The sequence below is a fragment of the Lissotriton vulgaris genome, chromosome 1_2, assembly GCF_964263255.1.
Source record: "Lissotriton vulgaris chromosome 1_2, aLisVul1.2, whole genome shotgun sequence".
Classification (NCBI taxonomy): Eukaryota; Metazoa; Chordata; class Amphibia; order Caudata; family Salamandridae; genus Lissotriton; species Lissotriton vulgaris.
This window is the reverse complement of record NC_141686.1, coordinates 283,114,660-283,135,587: the sequence shown is the minus strand read 5'-3', so window position 1 is coordinate 283,135,587 and position 20,928 is coordinate 283,114,660. Positions and strand designations below refer to the sequence as shown.

Here is a 20,928-nt window from a genome sequence, read left to right as displayed (position 1 = left end):
CAGACTCTACACACTCAAAGGCCCTATCCACTCACTCACCTTCCGCACCTCAGACTCTACACACTCAAAGGCCCTATCCACCCACTGACCTCCAGCACCTCAGACTCTACACACTCACAGGCCCTATCCACCCACTGACCTTCCGCACCTCAGACTCTACACACTCAAAGGCCCTACCCACCCACTGACCTTCCGCACCTCAGACTCTACACACTCAAAGGCCCTACCCACCCACTGACCTCCCGCACCTCAGACTCTACACACTCAAAGGCCCTATCCACTCACTCAACTTCCGCACCTCAGACTCTACACACTCAAAGGCCCTATCCACCCACTGACCTCCAGCACCTCAGACTCTACACACTCACAGGCCCTATCCACCCACTGACCTTCCGCACCTCAGACTCTACACACTCAAAGGCCCTACCCACCCACTGACCTTCCGCACCTCAGACTCTACACACTCAAAGGCCATTTCCACTCACTAACTGTCCGCACCTCAGACTCTACACACTCAAAGGCCCTACCCACCCCCTGATCTTCCGCACCTCAGACTCTACACACTCAAAGGCCCTATCCACTCACTCACCTTCCGCACCTCAGACTCTACACACTCAAAGGCCCTATCCACCCACTGACCTCCAGCACCTCAGACTCTACACACTCACAGGCCCTATCCACCCACTGACCTTCCACACCTCAGACTCTACACACTCAGAGGCCCTATCCACCCACTGACCTCCTGCACCTCAGACTCTACACACTCGCAGGCCCTATCCACCTACTGACCTTCCGCACCTCAGACTCTACACACTCAAAGGCCCTATCCACCCACTGACCTTCTGCATCTCAGACTCTACACACTTAAAGGCCCTATCCACCCACTGACCTCCCGCCCCTCAGACTCTACACACTCAAAGGCCCTATCCACCCACTGACCTTCCGCACCTCAGACTCTACACACTCTGCCTCGTTACCCCTGAACTCTGCCTATTCACCTACAGACTGATCGAGTTTCTCGTACAATCCATTTCTTCACTGTTCTCTTGCAGGCTCCACCGACCGCCACAGACAGAACGTCACCTACAGGAGCCATCTACTCCCAGAGACTGGCCCTCACCTACAGGAGCCATCTACTCCCAGAGACTGACCCTCACCTACAGGAGCCATCTACTCCCAGAGACTGGCCCTCACCTACATGAGCCATCTACTCCCAGAGACTGACCCTCACCTACAGGAGCCATCTACTCCCAGAGACTGACTCTCACCTACAGGAGCCATCTACTCCCAGAGACGGACCTTCACCTACAGGAGCCATCTACTCCCAGAGACTGACCCTCACCTACAGGAGCCATCTACTCCCAGAGACTGGCCCTCACCTACAGGAGGCATCTACTCCCAGAGACTGACCCTCACCTACAGGAGCCATCTACTCCCAGAGACTGACCCTCACCTACAGGAGCCATCTACTCCCAGAGACTGACCCTCACCTACAGGAGCCATTTACTCCCAGAGACTGACCCTCAACTACAGGAGCCATCTACTCCCAGTGACTAACCCTCACCTACATGAGCCATCTACTCCCAGTGACTAACCCTCACCTACATGAGCCATCCACTCCCAACAACTGACCCTCACCTACAGGTACCATCTACTCCCAGAGACTGACCCTCACCTACAGGTGCCATCTGCTCCCTCAGACTGACCTTCACCTGCAGGAGCCATCTACTCCCAGAGACTGACCCTCACCTGCAGGTGCCATCTACTCCCCACAGTCTCCATCTCTTCTCACAGACTTAGTTTCTTCCCTCACAGACTATACGTACCATCCCAAAGACTTGGAGCTCCTGGTCTCCCTTTGTTCTCCCACAGACCCGTCTACGCTCCCACCGACTCAATCGACTCGCCCATCGTTTCCATCTGCTGTTTTACCTAAGCTATCTGTTCTCTCACACTCACTCAACTTTTTACTGCGCAGGCTTTATCTCTTCTTGCACAAACACATGTCTATGCACACAGACTCCATTGCTCCCTGCACAACCTCACACAGACTTAATTTCTTCCTGCATAGACAGATTTAATTAAACATAGCCATAGCTTGCCCCACAGACTCCATCGCTTCCAGCACAGACTCCATCTGTTTCCTCCATGTCTTCTGCAAAGACTCCATCTCTTCCCGCTAAGACCCCATTTCTTCCCACTCAGACCCCATCTCTTCCCACTCAGACCCCATCTCTTCCCACTCAGACCCCATCTCTTCCCACTCAGACCCCATTCAAGCAGTCTATGAGACTCATCCACAGACTCTCTCACCCAGAGGTGGTCTACTCACCTACAGACTCATCGGCTGCCAAGATCCCCTTCCCAGCAGCCACGATGCGCCGAGCATTGTCTGAGAGCTCCTTCTTCCTCTCCACGGTGAGGGCTGGAAACTGGTGAGTCATGATGGCAAGCCTAAGAAGAAAGGTAAAGACCACTTATTAACTTGCATCATGGTTACCCACATGCCCATGCCTGAAATATAGTGCTAGAAATGGGGCCTCTAGTTGGTAAAGGTATGCGCCCTCTTCATGTGGAGACCACCACTCTACTATGAATAAATCATATACATGCCCTAAATTAACCGGGGCTCACCCTCTGGTAGCTTGGCACTGAGCAGGCAGGCTTAACTTAGGAGGCAAAGAGTAAAGTATTTATGCAACACTTATTACAGTAAAACAGTGAAAAACACCACACAAAACTAATTCACACCAGGTTTGAAAAATTTAGCTTCATTTCATGAACAAAACAAGACAACAAAAAGACAAAGGTCCAATAATTAGAACCAGAGTTATGAATGTTTAAAGAATAACTTGAAATATAGTGCTTACAGTCATAAAGCACTAACCGAGGCTATCTGGTTGCGCTGGATCGGGTCAAATCTGAAAAGTCAAGCCAACTGCGTTGTAGCGCGGATAGGATACAGAAGCCACGCAAGCCCTGCTGAAACAGTACCTTCACGGATAACAAGGGTCGACGTCGAGGAGCAGCTGCAAGGAACCGAGGAGGTGATGCATTTTTTTTTATTCAAAGGATTGTAGATTTGTCTGTTCTGAATCGTGTAGTCGTGGTAGGGTCCCTTAGTCGTCTTCGCGCTCCGGGTGATGAAGGCAATGCAGCATCGTCGAGCCACGCTGTGGACATTGTGGAGTTCTCGAAAAGGCACTTTGTTGGCGGTTCTGACCGGCGCAAAGTTGAGACTGCATGGATGTTGATGCTGCAGCACAGGAAAAACCATGTCCAAGGGTCCAGGACTGGATTGACACCACTTGGCAGGCTAGAACACACAGATGGTAGAGTCCTTGTGCTGGTTGGAGAGCTCCAGGCAGTCTTTGATGTCCCTGACACTGCAGAATTGGAGTTAAGCAGACAAGCCCTTGGAATCACACTTGGTTAGAGTGGTGTGGTCCAGTCCTCACCCAGGCAGACAGGGCAGCAGGCAGGGCAGCAGTGTAGAAAATCAGTTCTTCCAGAGCAGCAGTCCCACAGAGAAGCCGTCTTTCAGCAGCACAGCAGTACTTCTTCCTGTTAGAGTATCCACAGGTCCAGAAGTATACTAATTTGGTGGGGTCAGTATTCCAGTTCTAATGCTCAGTTGGTCCGTAGGTACCAAATATGACTGTTCCACTCCTTCTCAATCGGGAATTACACCTAATAAATGTATTAAGGAATCCCCAATGTTAACCTATGAGAGGGGTAGGCCTCACAGTAGTGAAAAACACATTTGGGATTTTTTCACTACCAGGACATGTAAAATTAAAAAGTACTTACACAGCGCCCTGCCCTAGGGCCTACCTTATTGGTGACTAATATGTAATTAAAGGAGTATAAGGCTTGACATGGGGTTTTAAATGCCAGGACGACATGGCAGTCTTCCAGCACAGACATCGACTTCAGCCACGCCACAGAGCTTCAATGGACGGACCACAGCTGCGTCCACTTCACCTTCAAGAGAACGACGACCCACCACCACCAGCAACAGGCCGCCCGCAGAAGCTGGAACAAGATCACAGCAGACCAGCTCGCCACCTCCCTGAGCCAGCACCCTCCTGCCAGCTCAGCGAACCCCAGCCAGGCCGCCGACAACCTCACGAAGTGGATCAGCATCTGCGCGGACGAGCTCGCCCCGCTGAGGACCCCTGCCCAGCAGACCCGGAAGCAAGAAAGCCCCGTGGTTCACCGACGAACTCAAGAGCTCCAAGAAGAACTGCCGAGCCCTCGAGAAAGTCTGGAGAAGGGAACCTACACCGGACAACAGGACCTCCTTCAAGCTTGCCACCCGGAAGCACCACCAGCTGATCCGCGCCGCCAAGAAAACAGCATTCAAGGAACGGTTGGACAACAACGCACACAACTGCAAGGAACTCTTCAACATCGTGAAAGAGCTTTCCAACCCCAGCGCAGGAAACAACGACATCACCCCATCGCAAGACCTCTGCAACTCCCTCGCTTCATACTTCCACAACAAGATCGCGGACATACACAACAGCTTCAACAACCAACCAACGCACACCATGACCGAACAGCCACCCCCCACCACCACCCTCCACGCCTGGACCCCGATCAGCACTGAAGACACCATCCGCACGATGAACTCCATCCACTCCGGATCACCGACCGACCCCTGCCCTCACCACGTCTTCAACAAGGCCGACGCTGTCATCGCACCCCACCTGCGAGACATCATCAACACATCATTCGACACCGCCACCTTCCCTGAGAGCTGGAAACACGCCGAACTCAGCGCCCTACTCAAGAAACCAACAGCGGACCCCACCAAACTCAAGAACTACCGCCCCATCTCGCTCCTCCCGTTTCCTGCCAAAGTCATCGAGAAGACCGTCAACAAGCAGATGGCCGCCTTCCTCGAGACGAACGGATCCCTCGACCCCTCACAGTCCGGCTTCCGAGCCAATCACAGCACCGAGACCGCCCTCATCGCCGCCACCGATGACATCCGAGCCCTGATGGACAATGGAGAAACAGCGGCCCTCATCCTCCTAGACCTCTCCGCGGCATTCGACACGGTCTGCCACCGCACCCTAGTACAGCGCCTCAGCAACATCGGAATCCAGGACAAGGCGCTGGAATGGATCATCTCCTTCCTCGACGGAAGAACACAGAGAGTCCGCCTACCACCGTACAAGTCAGAGGCCTCCGAAGTCATCTGCGGCGTCCCTCAAGGATCATCTCTGAGCCCCACCCTCTTCAACGTCTACATGAGCCCCCTCGCGGCCATCGTACGCAAACACAACCTCAGCATAATCTCCTACGCCGACGACACCCAGCTGATCCTCTCCCTGACCAACGACCCCGCCTCCGCCAGAGCCAACCTGCACGAAGGGATGAAAGAGGTAGCCGAGTGGATGACGACCAGCCGCCTGAAACTGAACTCTGACAAGACGGAGGTCCTCATCCTGGGCTCTTCCCCCTCCGCCTGGGACGACTCCAGGTGGCCTCCCGCCCTGGGCACCGCACCCAAACCGACAGACCATGCACGCAACCTGGGCTTCATCCTGGACTCCTCCCTCTCCATGACCAGGCAAGTCAACAACGTCTCCTCGGCGTGCTTCAACATCCTACGCATGCTACGGAAGATCTTCCGGTGGATCCCCACCGAGACCAGGAAGACCGTCACCCAGGCCCTCGTCACCAGCCGACTGGACTACGGCAACGCCCTCTACGCCGGTACCACCGCCAAGCTCCAGAAGAGACTCCAGCGGATCCAGAACGCCTCAGCCAGACTCATCCTCGACATCCCACGAACAAGCCACATCACCGGACATCTGAGAGACCTTCACTGGCTCCCCGTCAACAAAAGAATCACCTTCCGCCTCCTCACCCACGCACACAAAGCCCTACACGACCAAGGCCCGAGCTACCTCAACAGCCGGATCAACTTCTACGCTCCCAAACGCCACCTCCGATCAGCCAACCACGCCCTCGCCCCCGTCTCCCGCATCCGAAGAGCGACTACAGGAGGAAGGTCCTTCTCCTACCTGGCCGCCAAGACCTGGAACTCCCTCCCTCCCGACCTGCGCCTGACCCAAGACCACCTCTCCTTCAGGAAGAAGCTGAAGACCTGGCTGTTCGAGCAGTAGCACCCCCCCCCCCCCCCCCCCAGCGCCTTGAGACCCTACGGGTATGTAGCGCGCTCTATAAGTGTCACTGATTGATTGATTGATTGGCAGTCAAACTGCAGATACAGGCTCTGCAGTGGCAGGCCTGAAACATGTTTAAAGGGCTACTTAAGTGGGTGGCACAATCAGTGCTGCAGGCCCACTAATAGCATTTAATATACAGGCCTTGGGCAAATATAACACACTTTACTAGGGACTTATAAGTAAATTAAATATGCCAGCCAATTGTAGATACACCATTGTTACCATGTTTTAGGGCAGAGAGCACATGCACTTTAGTGCTGGTTAACAGTGGTAACATACCCAAAGTCTTAAGGCCAAAAAAAACAGATCAGCAAAAAGTGAGGCAAAACAGGCAAATATTGTTGGGGAAGACCACACTTAGGCTGACAGGTCTAACACGTGTCCCGCCAGCTAAAAGTGGGGAGAGCTACCCAACCTCCTGGGAGATCCCATCTCCAATGTAGAATAGCTTGTAGGAACCATCAGCATTGGTGTGGTCTGCCTGCCCCAGGTCTGTGTTCCAACGAAAGTCCATTCCCTGTAGGGAGATGGACCACCTCAACAATTTTGGATTTTCACCCCTCATTTGCATTAGCCACACCTAAATCTTCAGAGAAATAACATCTTTCAGGCATGAGAAGAACCCCAAATTTCATATCCTTCTTCCCCTGTGAGCTTCTATTCCCAAACTGCTTTTCTTTCCGACCGGTGCTCCACACAAGTCAAAGAACCCGTCTCCGGGACACCCAATAAACACTGGGTAGCAAAGGGAGGGACGACTTCTCATCCACTGAGCCTGGAGACCAGAGACCAGCTACCCCACCACACACCGATCGCAGAAACCAGAGACGCCAGGCCTTCACACAGTGGCCCAACACTATCTGCCTCTGGTAAGTTCCTGGCACTGATGTAATACTACTATTGAAGTCATTTGCAGCAGTATGGCATCATCTTCATGTAGAGTCACCCCTAGATATGAGTAGCAAGAAAAGTGAAATGAGAAATAGGGTTCATGGAAATTGAAAGAAGGCAGGATGAAAGAGAAGGAGAAAGAAATGGCACCCACTTCTGCAGTCTAGTCCTTCTAGTCCTGCAACTGTAACTGGAAGCAGAACACGAGACAAAGAAAGCAGCCTCTGTTTCAACCGCACTCCTCAGGAGCGGAAGATTAAGGCTTGTATTTTGCACTTAAATACTAAGGGCCTGAGGTACACATGGCCGGATAAGTTAATCAATCAAATGTAAAAGATATACCATCCATTTTGTTATAAGACCATTATATCCTATGGCACCTGTAATAAGGAGTACAGTATCAGTGGTTGCACCTTTAGTGCTTCCGTGAGTGTAGTTGCACATTCAATGCTTCCTAGTGGTAACACCTTTTCTGCTTTCCACGGGAGAGCTTGTACCTTCAGTGTGAGAGAGAGCGGTTGCACCTTCAGTGAGTTGTTGCACCTGCAAAGCTTCCATGAGAGTGGTTGCACATTCAATGATTCCTAGTAGTGACACCTTTACAACTCTCCTTGTGAGTGGTTGCATTTGTAATGCTTTCGCTGTGAGTTCCTGCACTTTGAATTGCATTTGTGTGAGAAGCTGCACCTTCAGTGAGCGGTTTTACTTTCAGTTCTTCCTGTATCAGAGGTAGCACCTTCAGTGCTTCTGTGCAAGTCCTCGCACCTTCAGTGCTTCCACGTGAGAGGTTTCACCTTCAGTTCTTTGTGTTTCAGCGGTTGCACCTTTACTGCTTTCCATGCGAGTGCTCACACCTGCAGTGCTTCCTGTGAGAGTGGTTTCACCTCAAGCAGTGGTTTCAGTGCTTCAGTGAGTGTGATTGCACCTTCATTTCTTCCATGAGTTGTTGCACTTTGAAAGCTTCCACAACAGTTGTTGCACATTCAATGCTTCCTAGTGGTGACACCTTTACAGCTCTCCTTGTGAGTGGTTGCATTTGTAATGCTTTCGCTGTGTTCTTTCACTTTGAAGTGCATCCGTGTGAGTAGCTGCAACTTCAGTGCTTTTTATGCGAGTGGCTGCACCTTCACTTCTTTCTGAATCAGTTGTTGCACCTTCAGTGCTTCCGTGTGAGTGGCTGCACCTCCAGTACTTCTGTGCGAGTGGCTGCACCTTCAGTACTTCTGTGCGAGTGGCTGCACCTTCAGTACTTCTGTGCGAGTGGCTGCACCTTCAGTACTTCTGTGCGAGTGGCTGCACCTTCAGTACTTCTGTGCGAGTGGCTGCACCTTCAGTACTTCTGTGCGAGTGGCTGCACCTTCAGTACTTCTGTGCGAGTGGCTGCACCTTCAGTACTTCTGTGCGAGTGGCTGCACTTCCAGTGCTTTTGTGAGGGTGGCTGCACCTTCAGTACTTGTGCGAGTGGCTGCACCTTCAGTACTTGTGCGAGTGGCTGCACCTTCAGTGCTTCCCTGGGAGTGGCTGCACCTTCAGTGCTTCCCTGGGAGTGGCTGCACCTTCAGTGCTTCTGTGCGAGTGGCCGCACCTTCAGTGCTTCCGTGGGAGTGGCTGCACCTTCAGTGCTTCATGTTTCCGTGTGAGTGGCAGCACCTTCAGTGCTTTGTGCTTCCGTGTGAGTGGCAGCACCTTCAGTGCTTCCGTGAGAATGGCTGCACCTTCAGTGATTCCGTGCGAGTGGCTGCACCTTTAGTGCTTCCGTGCGAGTGGCTGCACCTTCAGTGCTTCTTGCTTCTGTGCGAGTGGCTGCACCTTCAGTGCTTCAAGTGCTTCCGTGTAAGTGGCTGCACCTTCAGTGCTTCCGAGCGAGTGGCTGCACCTTCAGTGCTTTGTGCTTCCGTGCGAGTGGCTGCACCTTCAGTGCTTCTTGCTTCTGTGCGAGTGGCTGCACCTTCAGTGCTTCAAGTGCTTCCGTGTAAGTGGCTGCACCTTCAGTGCTTCCGAGTGAGTGGCTGCACCTTCAGTGCTTTGTGCTTCCGTGCGAGTGGCTGCACCTTCAGTGCTTCAAGTGCTTCCGTGTAAATGGCTGCACCTTCAGTGCTTCCATGTGAGTGGCGCACCTTCAGTGTTTCAAGAGCTTCCGTGTGAGTGGCAGCAACTTCAGTGCTTCCGTGTGAGTGGCGCACCTTCAGTGTTTCAAGAGCTTCCGTGTGAGTGGCTGCACCTTCAGTGCTTCAAGAGCTTCCGTGTGGGTGGCTGCACCTTCAGTGTTTCAAGAGCTTCCGTGCGAGTGGCTGCACCTTCAGTGCTTCAAGAGCTTCTGTGTGAGTGGCAGCATCTTCAGTGCTTCAATGTGAATGGCTGCACCTTCAGTGCTTCAAGAGCTTCCGTGTGAGTGGCTGCACCTTCCGTGCTTCCATGTGAGAGGCAGCACCTTCAGTGCTTCCATGTGAGTGGCTGCACCTTCAGCGCTGCTGTGTGAGTGGCTGCACCTTCAGCGCTGCTGTGTGAGTGGCTGTACCTTCAGTGCTTCTGTGTGAGTGGCTGCACCTTTAGGGCTTCCGTGAGAGTGGCTGCACCTTCAGCGCTGCCGTGTGAGTGGCTGCACCTTCAGGGCTTCCGTGTGAGTGGCTGCACCTTCAGCGCTGCCGTGTGAGTGGCTGCACCTTCAGTGCCTCATGCTTCCGTGTGAGTGGCTGCACCTTCAGCGCTGCTGTGCGAGTGGCTGCACCTTCAGGGCTTCCGTGTGAGTGGCTGCACCTTCAGGGCTTCCGTGTGAGTGGCTGCACCTTCAGCGCTGCCGTGTGAGTGGCTGCACCTTCAGCGCTGCCGTGTGAGTGGCTGCACCTTCAGCGCTGCCGTGTGAGTGGTTGCACCTTCAGGGCTTCTGTGGGAGTGGCTGCAACTTCAGGGCTTCCGAGTGATTGGCTGCACCTTCAGGGCTTCCGTGTGAGTGGCTGCACCTTCAGGGCTTCCGTGTGAGTGGCTGCACCTTCAGGGCTGCCGTGTGAGTGGCTGCACCTTCAGGGCTGCTGTGTGAGTGGCTGCACCTTCAGCGCTGCCGTGTGAGTGGCTGCACCTTCAGTGCCTCGTGCTTCCGTGTGAGTGGCTGCACCTTCAGCGCTGCTGTGTGAGTGGCTGCACCTTCAGTGCTTCTGTGTGAGTGGCTGCACCTTCAGGGCTTCCGTGTGAGTGGTTGCACCTTCAGGGCTTCCGTGTGAGTGGTTGCACCTTCAGCGGTGCCGTGTGAGTGGCTGCACCTTCAGCGGTGCCGTGTGAGTGGCTGCACCTTCAGCGCCGCCGTGTGAGTGGCTGCACCTTCAGCGCCGCCGTGTGAGTGGCTGTACCTTCAGCGCTGCTGTGTGAGTGGCTGCACCTTCAGTGCCTCGTACTTCCGTGTGAGTGGCTGCACCTTCAGCGCTGCCGTGTGAGTGGCTGCACCTTCAGTGCTGCCGTATGAGTGGCTGCACCATGATTGTGCCCTACTTGTACTTTCACGTTCCGTCACCATCACCCACGCTCTCTCAGACTGCTCTCTTCTCATACACCCTTCCAGGAATCCTTCTCTTCTGTAATACTGGCGTGCCCAGGGCGTTACGTAGAAACCATGGGAGACTCCCGGATGTTGGCATGCACGAAGGGTATAATGGTGGTGGCACTGCATGCCATCTGCGGGTCACTGGAGTCTGAAGGCGTGCTGCGTAGTATATTTTTTGAGCGCCTCATGTGTGCACTCATCACAAAAGGAAACCCAAGGATTGCGCACAAATCTCAGAGAGGGAAGAGCCTGGCATGCCGCCCCTGCATGCGAGCATGGCACCGGTGGCGAGCTCTGGGCTGGCTAGGGGGCCTCTAGCCACAGAACTCCCCCAGCTCCACCCCCTGGCCAGGCAGATGTCAGCTGGAACGGTCAGCAGTGGCTTGTCTCCCATCCAGAGAGGTCCTGCCTGCGGGTGCAGGACGGTTCCTGCTTGGGAAGCTCCAAAACTGCTGTGCACGTGCTGGGGTCTGTCCAGTGAGATAGTGGACGAAAAACGATGGACTGGAATGCGGCCTCCAGCGTTTGCCAGTAGCGGAGACGCCTGCACTGCACCCATCCCCGCTGTGCATGCATCTGAGCTGGAAAGAGGCCGAGGGCGCGCGCTGAGGCTCATGCATAGCGGAGATGAGAGGTGGCATAAGGGAGAGAGAGGGGGCATAACGAAATTAGGGCGCGCGCGACAGGAAGGATGATGGAAGGGCTGAGTGAGACAGAGGGCAACAGAAAGAGAGACATGGGAGGGGGAGACACATCTGGGAAGGAGGGAAGATGAGAGCAAGGGGGTTAAGAGAGATGCAGCCTGCGAGAAAAGATGACGGGTTACAGAGAGTGAAAGAGAGAGGGCGGTAGAAAGGAGGAGTCGAGGGAGACAAGAGCGCCCTGGAGACGGGCGGCGAGGGAGACATGCACGAGGGACACGGCAAGAGGAGACGATGGGTGGAGAGGAGTTAAAAGTAAAATTAAGGATAGGGTGAGGGGGAAGAGAGCAGGGCGAGTAGGGGCGAAGGAGACGCTGAGATGAGGGGGCACGGCGAGAGAAAGATTGGATAAGAATAGTGTCAGAGAGAAAGAGAGACAACGAAGGACACAGTAAAGTGGTCGGACAGACCGCAAAGGGGAGATGGAAAGCGACGAGGGGAGACATTTTTTATTTTATTTTATTTAATGCACAGGTGTAAGAGCGCTTTACAACAGAAGAGCGCGAGGGAGCCCGCAGTGGTGACACAAACTAAAGGAGGCAAAAAGTAGGTGGAAGAAGAGACACGGTTTGAGCGGTTGCAAAGACAAACAAACAAATTTGTATCTCTTCCTTCTGTGACTCTACAACTTGTACATTTACAATTTTTTTATGTTTCTCTCATCCTTGTGTGACTTTACATTTTGTACATTTGCAATTTTTTCTGTTTGTATCTTTTTATGTAATTTATGTAATCCTAAATCCTTATGTATCGCACCTGGTTCTTATGTAAAGCGCTCTGACACCTTCGGGTAATGTTCGCGCTATAGAAAATCGCATTAAATAAAATAAAAATAAATAAATAAAGGGAGATGGGGTGATGGAGACACGGAAAGCGGGTGAGTGACACTAAGAGGGTGCATGGGTGAGCTGGAGAGTGGGGGAAGGGCGGCCAATGGAGCGCGCATCTCTGCTATCCAATGGACTCCCTCCGACCCCCACCCCGCCTCAGCAGGGGTGAGGAATGATAAAAACAAGAGGTCAATGGTCAGTCTGCGCTCAGGCCCGCCCCTCCCCCAGAGAACTCGGCCTCAGATAAGAGAAACCCGCCGGGCCGGATTAAGCCGGAAACGCTCAGGTCAGCAGTTTGGGGCTCGCATTGTTGCTGCTGCTGTGATCCTGGGCAGGCGTGGCGTCCAGCCAGGCACGTAGCAGGGCCATAAACCGCGGGGCTGCTGTCCTGTTTGCCGCTGGTACATTAGACCTTCGACCCCAGTAAGAACCGGTTCCACGTGAGCAGGCACTGGGGGTGTGATGCGTCAGCCCTGGTGGTAAGGCAAGGAGCCCAGCCTGCCCTCCGGCCATCATTCCCAGCATGCCAAACCCCTTATTTATTGTATTTGTGTATGTGTGTGGGGGTTATACATCGGGAACTTGGTCCAAAGAGGCCACCGTGCTTTACAACAGAGCTCCTGTAAACAAACAGGAAAACAAGGAGCAAACAGATAAAAACATTGCGGCCTCACAGTACCTGATGTAACACAGATGATGTTATGTGGTTTATAAAGCGCCCAGCTACTCAACAGAGTGTCCAGGCACTACACTGACAGGTAAGGGCATTCAGCTTTGAGAAACTCGTTTTGAACGCAGATTCAGATTCGACTCAACAAAGACCGACATCGTTTCCCACCACACCCTCTACGCAAGACTGCACGACGCCGGCATCGGCGGCAAAGCCTTGAAGTGGATCCCCTCCTTCCTCATGGGCGGTCCCGGAGACTCAAGCTCCCACTGAGCTCCTCAGAACCTACGGAGATGAGCAGTGGAGTCCTTCATGGCTCCTCCCTGAGCCCCACCCTCTCAGACACCTACACGGCCCGCTGGCAGCCATCGTCAGAAACCACGGGTTAAACATCGTCTCCTACGCCGACAACACCGAGCGGATTCTCTCCCTCACAGACAAACCTATTGACGCAAAGAACAACTTCCACAATGGTATGAAGACAGTCATCACCTGGATGAAGGACAGCTGCCTCAATCTCAACTCAGACAAAACGGAAGCTCTAATCCTGGGAACCAATCCATCCGCCTGGGACAACTCCTGACCAGGCACGTAACTCGGCATCATCTTTGACTCCTCTCTCTCAATGAACTGCCAAATCAACACGTCTCATCCTTCTGCTTCCACATGCCTCGCCTGCTATGAAAGATTTTTAAATGGATCGCCACAGAGTCCAGAAGAACGGTCACTCAGTCACTCGTCTGCAGCAAACTCGACTATAGCAACGCACTCTACGCCGGCACCACCCAGAAGCTCCAAAAGAACTTGCAAACTTATCCTGGACATCCTCCGCCGCAGCCACATCGCCGATCACCTGAGAAACCTCCACTGGGTCCCGATCAACAAAAGAATCACCTTCAAGCTCTTCACGCACGCCTAGAAGGCCCTCCACAACATCGGACCTGCATACCTCACCACTGCCTCTACTTCTACACTCCCACCAGACACCTCCGCTCCGCCAACCTGGTCCTGGCCACCATACCACAGATCTGCAAGACCACAGCCAGAGAAGATCCTTCTCCTACCTCGCTGCAAAGACCGGGAACTCTCTTCCTCTACACTCAGGCAATCACCCTCGCTGCCTCAATTCAGGAAGGACCTCAATACCTGGCTCTTCGACTGAACTGACTGATCTTCGACTGAACTGCAGAACCCACCCCCAGCGCCTGAAGACCCTCAAAGGAGATTAGCTGCGATCGATAGGAGTCCTGATTGATTGAAAGGTCAAGAGGGAGATTGTCCAAGCAGGATGGACCAATTAAGAAGGAGCGGCGATCTTGGGATTCTTAGCTAACGCCCTATTTGAAAAGCGTAGTTTCCTAACTGGGAGATATGATCGAATTCTAAATACCAGGTAACTAGGATCAGTATGATGCAGTGCTCTATGGGTGAGTACAAGGGCTTTGAACAGCCATACTCCCAGGTATTCCCATTACTTAAAAAGAAGAATTGGCAAATACAATAGGTCTCACCTTAGGGATCTTTTGGCTTTGCCAATGCTTTTAGCCATACTGCACCGCATTCGTGATGCTGCGCAACAGGGCTAATAAACAAGGGGAAAAAGGCAGCTGCCTCCATTACTTTGAAGATGCACACACCAAGCATGCAGAGCACCTACAGAATGACGCAAATGGTTTTTCTTTTCGTTTGTTGATCAGAGTTGAATCAGTAAGCACATCTAATGGACGTGGGTGGGGAAGGAGCATAACTGGGGAAGCAACACAGAGGTGAGAGTCACAAAGAGCAGGGAAGCCACAGGGGGTGGGTGGAAGCAACCCAGGGTGTGCACGGAAAGCAACATGGAGGGTATGGGTGTGTGGGGAAGAAAATGGAGGCAGAGCAAAGTTAAAGGAAGCAAACGAACAAGAGAGCGCTGTGTGGAGTTGGAGCTCATGGGAAGGCGGCTCGGAGGGCCCTTGAGCTAAAGAAAACTGTAATCTCGACTCTGGTGATTTCGCGGCTTGATTGCTGCAATTCTCTGTTTGTGGGCTCTCAGCCGTGCATACTCAGTAAATTGCAAATTCTCCAAAATGCTGCAGCCTGAGTCCGTTGAATCTCTCAAAATTCAATTCCATCTCTCAGAGCATTCGCGATTTGCACTGCTGCCCATTGGGGAGCTGATTCAATTCAAGGCCCGGTGCTGGGCCCATCACGAGATAGGCCCCCTCTCCCTCCAAATGACTTTCAAGTGGTATATACCCATTCGTAATCTTCGATCTGCGACTGCAAACAAGATAGCGGTCCCCAAGATCAAGAAGGCCCCCTGGGAGGGAGAAGTTCCTCCCACACTGCTTGTAAAAGGTGGAATGCGTTGTGTGACCACCTTAGCGCTCGGACCAATCTGTTTAGATTTAGAAAGCAACTCAAGACCTGGCTGTTTCTCGCGACCACCTAGTAGGTTCTTTCTTTTATTTCTTTTTTCTGTTAGATACCATTCAGACACAGCGCCAAGACGCCTCTTCTTGTATATGCGCGCTCTACAAGTTTATTAACATTGTTAAAAGTGGAAGCTTGCGTAAGCGCGGAACGAAGGGCAAAGTTGAAAACACATACACTCTCATGGAATGTTTAAGAAATGTGTGATTTAATGGTTTGAAATTATGGTAGTGTTAATAATAAGAAATTATATGTGCACCTAAAATAGGCAAATGACCCTAGTGGAAAGGGATGTGAGAACAAGAAAAAGTGCAAATCTGTATAAAACTGTAAAAGCACTGAGTGGCTTGAAGAAAAAAGCTGTTGAAAGTAGGACTTTTACAATATTATGAAAAGAAATGTGCCGGAAGGAGTGCGAAAACACTGAGAATAGGGAAAACATAGGCACTCATTAGAAACATATTTTTTTTCCTAGAAAGCAGACACTTGTTGATGGATACTAGGAGGCAGTCGGAGAGATGGTATACACTATACAGGCTATGATCCAGGGGAGGGACAAAGATTCAGACTAGATAAATGGGCTAAAACAAATAAAACGATCAACTAGGAAGCAAGAAATGAGAGTGACAGAACAAAAGACCAATGGAAAGGAATGGGTGGAGCTGATTTTCAGGTCAGCTATTGACACCTCCCAATAAGTCTTATGCATCCTTCGACGTAATAAGCCGGAATGCGGGCCCTGTGTTTCTGTTTATCATCGGTCTAGTTTACTGTGAAAATATATCCAGAATTCTAGTTTATTTGCTATAACTACTCTGCCCCGCTTCAATGAGCACCAGAATTCTATCTGGGGGAGAAACAGAAAGCAGATGAGAAAATGTAATTATTAGATTAACATTTATTAATGTCTGAGGAAATAGATGAACAACGTAATTGTGGAGCTAAGCTTCTGCATTCTAGTCCAAAGTTAAGTCATTATATAACATATCAAGCATGTGTGTTTATGTGCCAATGTACATTTTTACACGTTTTCACTACATCCGTTTAAGACACCAAAATAAACACCCATTCTCGGCGGATCATGTGTTATTTTGATCAAGCCAAATCCGATATTCCCAAACCAGTAGACCCCACCCAACATATGCAACTCAGTCCCTAGGGCCCTGCCTCCTACCACCAACGTCCATTTCAAGCATGAACGGGTTGAATAAGGCAACCTGAACCCCACCCCCAGGATGTACAGCCCTTTAATCTGGAACGCTGCTGTCCTGCGGGCATCAGAGGCTTTGGCTAAAATAGCTGCCAGCACCCCCAAACCTGCTTTATAAGCATCTCTCGATACAGCATCACAACGCTAGGCTTCACAGGCACAAGCTAGGGCTCTGGTGTCCGACTTGTTTTGAAAGGCCCTGGTAAGGTAACTCCCATCACCCCAAACATGTATCATAAGCATCTCTTAGTACAGCATCACAGAGTTATACTAAAAGGTCCATAAACGGTGGTGCTGCTGTCCCACTTGTCGTCAGAGGCGCAGGCTAATCTAACTCCGAGCACCTCCAACCCAGTTTCATGAGCATCTCAGTAGAGTACCATACAGTTATACTTCTTGGAGACATACGTTGTCTGTCCGTGCCTCCCGGAAGAATATACATATATCTATACCTAATACTGCTCTTTCGGTGAAGCATCGCTACCGAGGTTACGCCGCTCCTGCCGGAACGCTAGGCGATGTAGCTTCGGATTTCTGGGAGGATGGGGGGGGCCTAGAGTTCGTGAAGTCCCAGCCAGCCTCACGTATTATTCATTCCCTCTCAATACCTCCAGAACCAGACACTCTACTCCAGATGTGACATCCAGAAGTGGACACGATACTCCAACTGTACATTACACCCAGAGGAGACCTCTAGAAATGACACCAAACTCCAGATGTGTCCAGACGTGCCCTCAAGAGCAGATCTAATGGTCCAGCAGAGGCCCCCTGAACTGGACACAGTACATAAGATAGGGCCTGCAGGACTGGACACAATATATGTAAGAGGCCCCAAGAACTGGGTACGCTGCTCCAGGAGAGACACCATACATCTGTGGCCTGCAAAAGGAGGACCCACTACTCAAGATAGGGCCTCCAAACTGCAGAACTGTATACACTGCCCCAGAAGAGGCCCGCAGAACTGGACACAATGCTTCAACTGTACACCAAACTGCAGATGTGTCCAGAGGTGCCCTCAACCGCAGATCTGATGGTCCAGAAGAGGCCCCCAGAACTGGACACAATATATATAAGAGGCCTCAATGACTGGGTACGATTCTCCAGGAGAGACACCATACATATGTGGCCGGCAGACATGGACACACTGGCCATAGCAGGCCTCCAGAACTGAACACAATACTTCAACTGTACAACTCACCCCTGAGAGGGTCTCTACAAGTGACACCAAACTCCAGATGTGTTCAGACGTGCGCTGATCTAATGGTCCAGAAGAGGCCTCTGGCACAGTCATCATGTGTTCTCTCCAGATGTGGAAAAATGAACGCATTCTCATATTTGATATGTTGCCTCGTAATCCGGAAGGAGCGCTCACCAGGAGGCCTTCCAAACTGGTGGCAATAATTCATATTCTACCCCCAAATAAACAAAATGCCCAACATGTACCCACCCATATAACCCCACATGTGCCCATCTGCCCTTGGCACACCTCAACACAACTGGACACACTTATTCAGATGGACCCCGGGCTCCAAGTTGCCTCCTAAGCGGAGCTCGTGTTCTAAAATCGGCCACCTGGGCTGGGAAAATGGACACAATTGTCTGTGCACGCGGCAAATTGAGAGTTTTTTGTTGTCACAATCTGCATACGATTAATCTTTAGTCGGAGTTCATTTCTGCATAGCGCAACTGAACCAACTTCCAGGCGCATTCGTGCATTCCTCCGATACCAATTCCCACCCCCCTATAAAGGTGCTGGAAACTGGGGTGTGCCAGCTGTCCGGCGATGGAGTCCCCGCTGCACAGATCCATGCAAACCCTGGCCCCAGCGGCGTCAGCCCTCGCGAGATAGCTCCGGGGGTTCAGCGGCTGCAGTGAGCGCTCCGTGCACCGCGCTAGAGCAAGATCCAGCAAGAAGGCAGAAAAGTGTTCAGCTCCTCTGTGGTCTGGGAGCACGAGGCACGTCCGGGGGCAGGGGCATAGCTCAGCTGGCTGACCAGTTGCAGAGGTAACGTATGTGAACTTTGCTCCCTACTTGAAAAGTTCTGTTAGTACATTCTCACCCACTGGGAAGCACCCTGTGTGTTTAAATACCCAATGATAAAAGTTGCACAACTTGTATAGTTCAATAGTGCATGCACGATAGCACAGCGCTGCGTGAAATACACCATTAATGCATGAATAAAGACACTCACGGTTGGGCTGGGGCGGATTCCTGGGCTTGGGTTGAGTCAGATCTTGCTGTCTTGTCTCTTGCAGGCGAAACAGGCCGGAACTTCCACCTCAGCAGTCTTTTAAACGTCCCCAGGTTGTGCTGCGAGCCCCGCCTCCGCCAGGCCCCTGAGGGGCGGGCAGGGAGGGTGGCAGCCAGGCCGCGCCCTGTGATTGGCTGCCCGGGCACCGTCGCCCCCCCTCCCTGCACAAGGGTCTGATTGTGAAAGGCGGATGCTTGCACATCACGAGGACTCCGAGGCAGAAGAAACGTGGGGGTGGGCCGGGCCAGGGCCGTCTGTGATTAACCAGGAATTAAAAGGAACTTTCAATTTGAAAGTTTTGAAACTTTTTAGGACTGCCGGAAGTCAGCCACCGACTGTTAGGTATATTTTATAGGTCTAAAAATTGTAAATATAAGACAGCTGCTCATTTTCTGTTTTTCGACCTTCCTCTCCTTGGTGCGAATTTATTTTATTTATTTTTATTTATTTAATGCAGTTCTATATAGCGCGAACTTTACCCAAAGGTGTCAGAGCGCTTTACAAAAGAACCAGTTAAGTTACAAAAGGTACACGTGATAAAATTTACAAAATAACAAGTTACATATACAATCAGGTTCGTAAAAATATTGGGCCCGATTCACAGAATGAATTTAAGACTTACTACTTTTGGCATTCACAGAATGAACTTACTACTTTTGGTATTCACAGAAGTTAGGATTTTGTCTTAAGTTTGTCTTAAGACAAATTTAAGACAGATTTAAGACAGACTTACGACAGACAAGACAAAATCCTAACTTCTGTGAATGCCAAAAGTAGTAAATTCAATCTGTGAATACCAAAATAGTAGTAAGTTTAGGATTGAGTCTTAAGTTATTTACAAAGTTGACCTCATGCGAGTGCCAGGCGGCCGTGAGGGCCACGGAATGGGTTGACTTATTCCTGGAAGTGCCTTTGGAGGAGCAGAGTTTTAAGATCTGAGTGCATCGTCTGGATTTGTATGTTGTATGCAGACATTGAAAAAAGTAATACCAAGAAATGGCAAACAGGGGTGTCACTTTCTCAGAGTGTGTGCGAGTTTTGGTTTGATGGGGGGGCCAGAAGCGTACACACGAACAAGCGTGAGTGGTAACACCCCTCATACAACAACCATTCTGCCTGCATGTGCTTTGAACATCATTTAGGGATATTCTAAGCAGCCTTAACATTATTTTTGCCTGTTTTCCTCTTATATAAGCCACTTTATATTTCAAAGTGGAGAAACTACCGCATTTCATTGGTTTCCCTGTGTTTTTTTATATGTCTTTCTATGAAAATACCAGTCAGGCCGGTAATATATTGTTCAGGTGGCAATGGTTGCCATGATTGGTGGCAAGAGCTTAACTCGCCACGCGGGTCCTGCTGGACACTGAACTTCCCGAATGTACGCGCTTTCGGAAGCAGAAGAGGCGCGTGGTGTGCTTAGAGCATAGGTGCCGCCTGGCATATCTGATAGATGCTTTACACGAAATACTGGCGTTATGCCAAGAAAGACTACATGTTCCATGTGTAGCGTCCTCCCCAGTCCGGGAGCATGCAAATGAATACGCCACACACAGAGCTCTGTCATAGGCGTCTTTATTCCTCAGCATACCATCAAACACTGTACTCTCATTACATCATAATAGTCAATAACCACACCATAGCACCCCCCAGCAAGTTACATAATTCCTCTGTTGAGTCCACCCAGAAACACAAGGGTCCTAGTGCACATAGTCGCACAACACTACGTCTCCCCCTTTGTTAAATAAAAAGTATAAATGACAGTTACATCATAGTTCTGCAATGAGTCATCGAGGCCTTCGCACTATTTATTTATTTATTTATTTTTTGCACTTATAATGCGCGCAGATACCCACAAAGGGTTTCCCGGCGCAAAAATAGGAAAGCTGAGAACACAGAAAACACAGAAAACAGCCCAATTAAGACCACAATTATTTATCAAAAAGCCAGGTTTTTACGCCTTTCTTAAAGCTGGCGAGATTTACCTCCTTACGCAGGGCTAAAGGCAGAGAGTTCCAAAGAACTGGTCCCAGATGGGAAAAAGACTTTCCCCCCATACGGGCCAGTTTAAATCTAGGAACCACAAAGTTAGCTCCATTTGAAGAACGGAGGTTTCGTTCAGGAACATAAGGCCTAACCAGATTCTGCAGGTACTTTGGTGCGGTCCCTGCCTTGATCTTAAACATATAGGTCAATGCTTTGAACCGGACCCGGTTCTCAA

General features: G+C 51.2%; 1 protein-coding gene across 1 annotated transcript in view; it reads right to left on the bottom strand.

The window, feature by feature from the left end:
- Positions 1-18,779, bottom strand: part of ALDOB (aldolase, fructose-bisphosphate B) — a 40,782-nt gene extending 22,003 nt beyond the window's left edge. Inside the window, exons 1-2 of the mRNA XM_086953222.1 lie at positions 18,648-18,779; positions 2,333-2,454 (exon numbers count right to left, since the gene is read on the bottom strand). Of these exons, the coding sequence (XP_086809348.1) occupies positions 2,333-2,444 (112 nt within the window). The 5' untranslated portion in view covers positions 2,445-2,454; positions 18,648-18,779. The remainder of the gene's footprint in view (positions 1-2,332; positions 2,455-18,647) is intronic.
- Between the last annotated feature and the right edge of the window lie 2,149 nt (positions 18,780-20,928).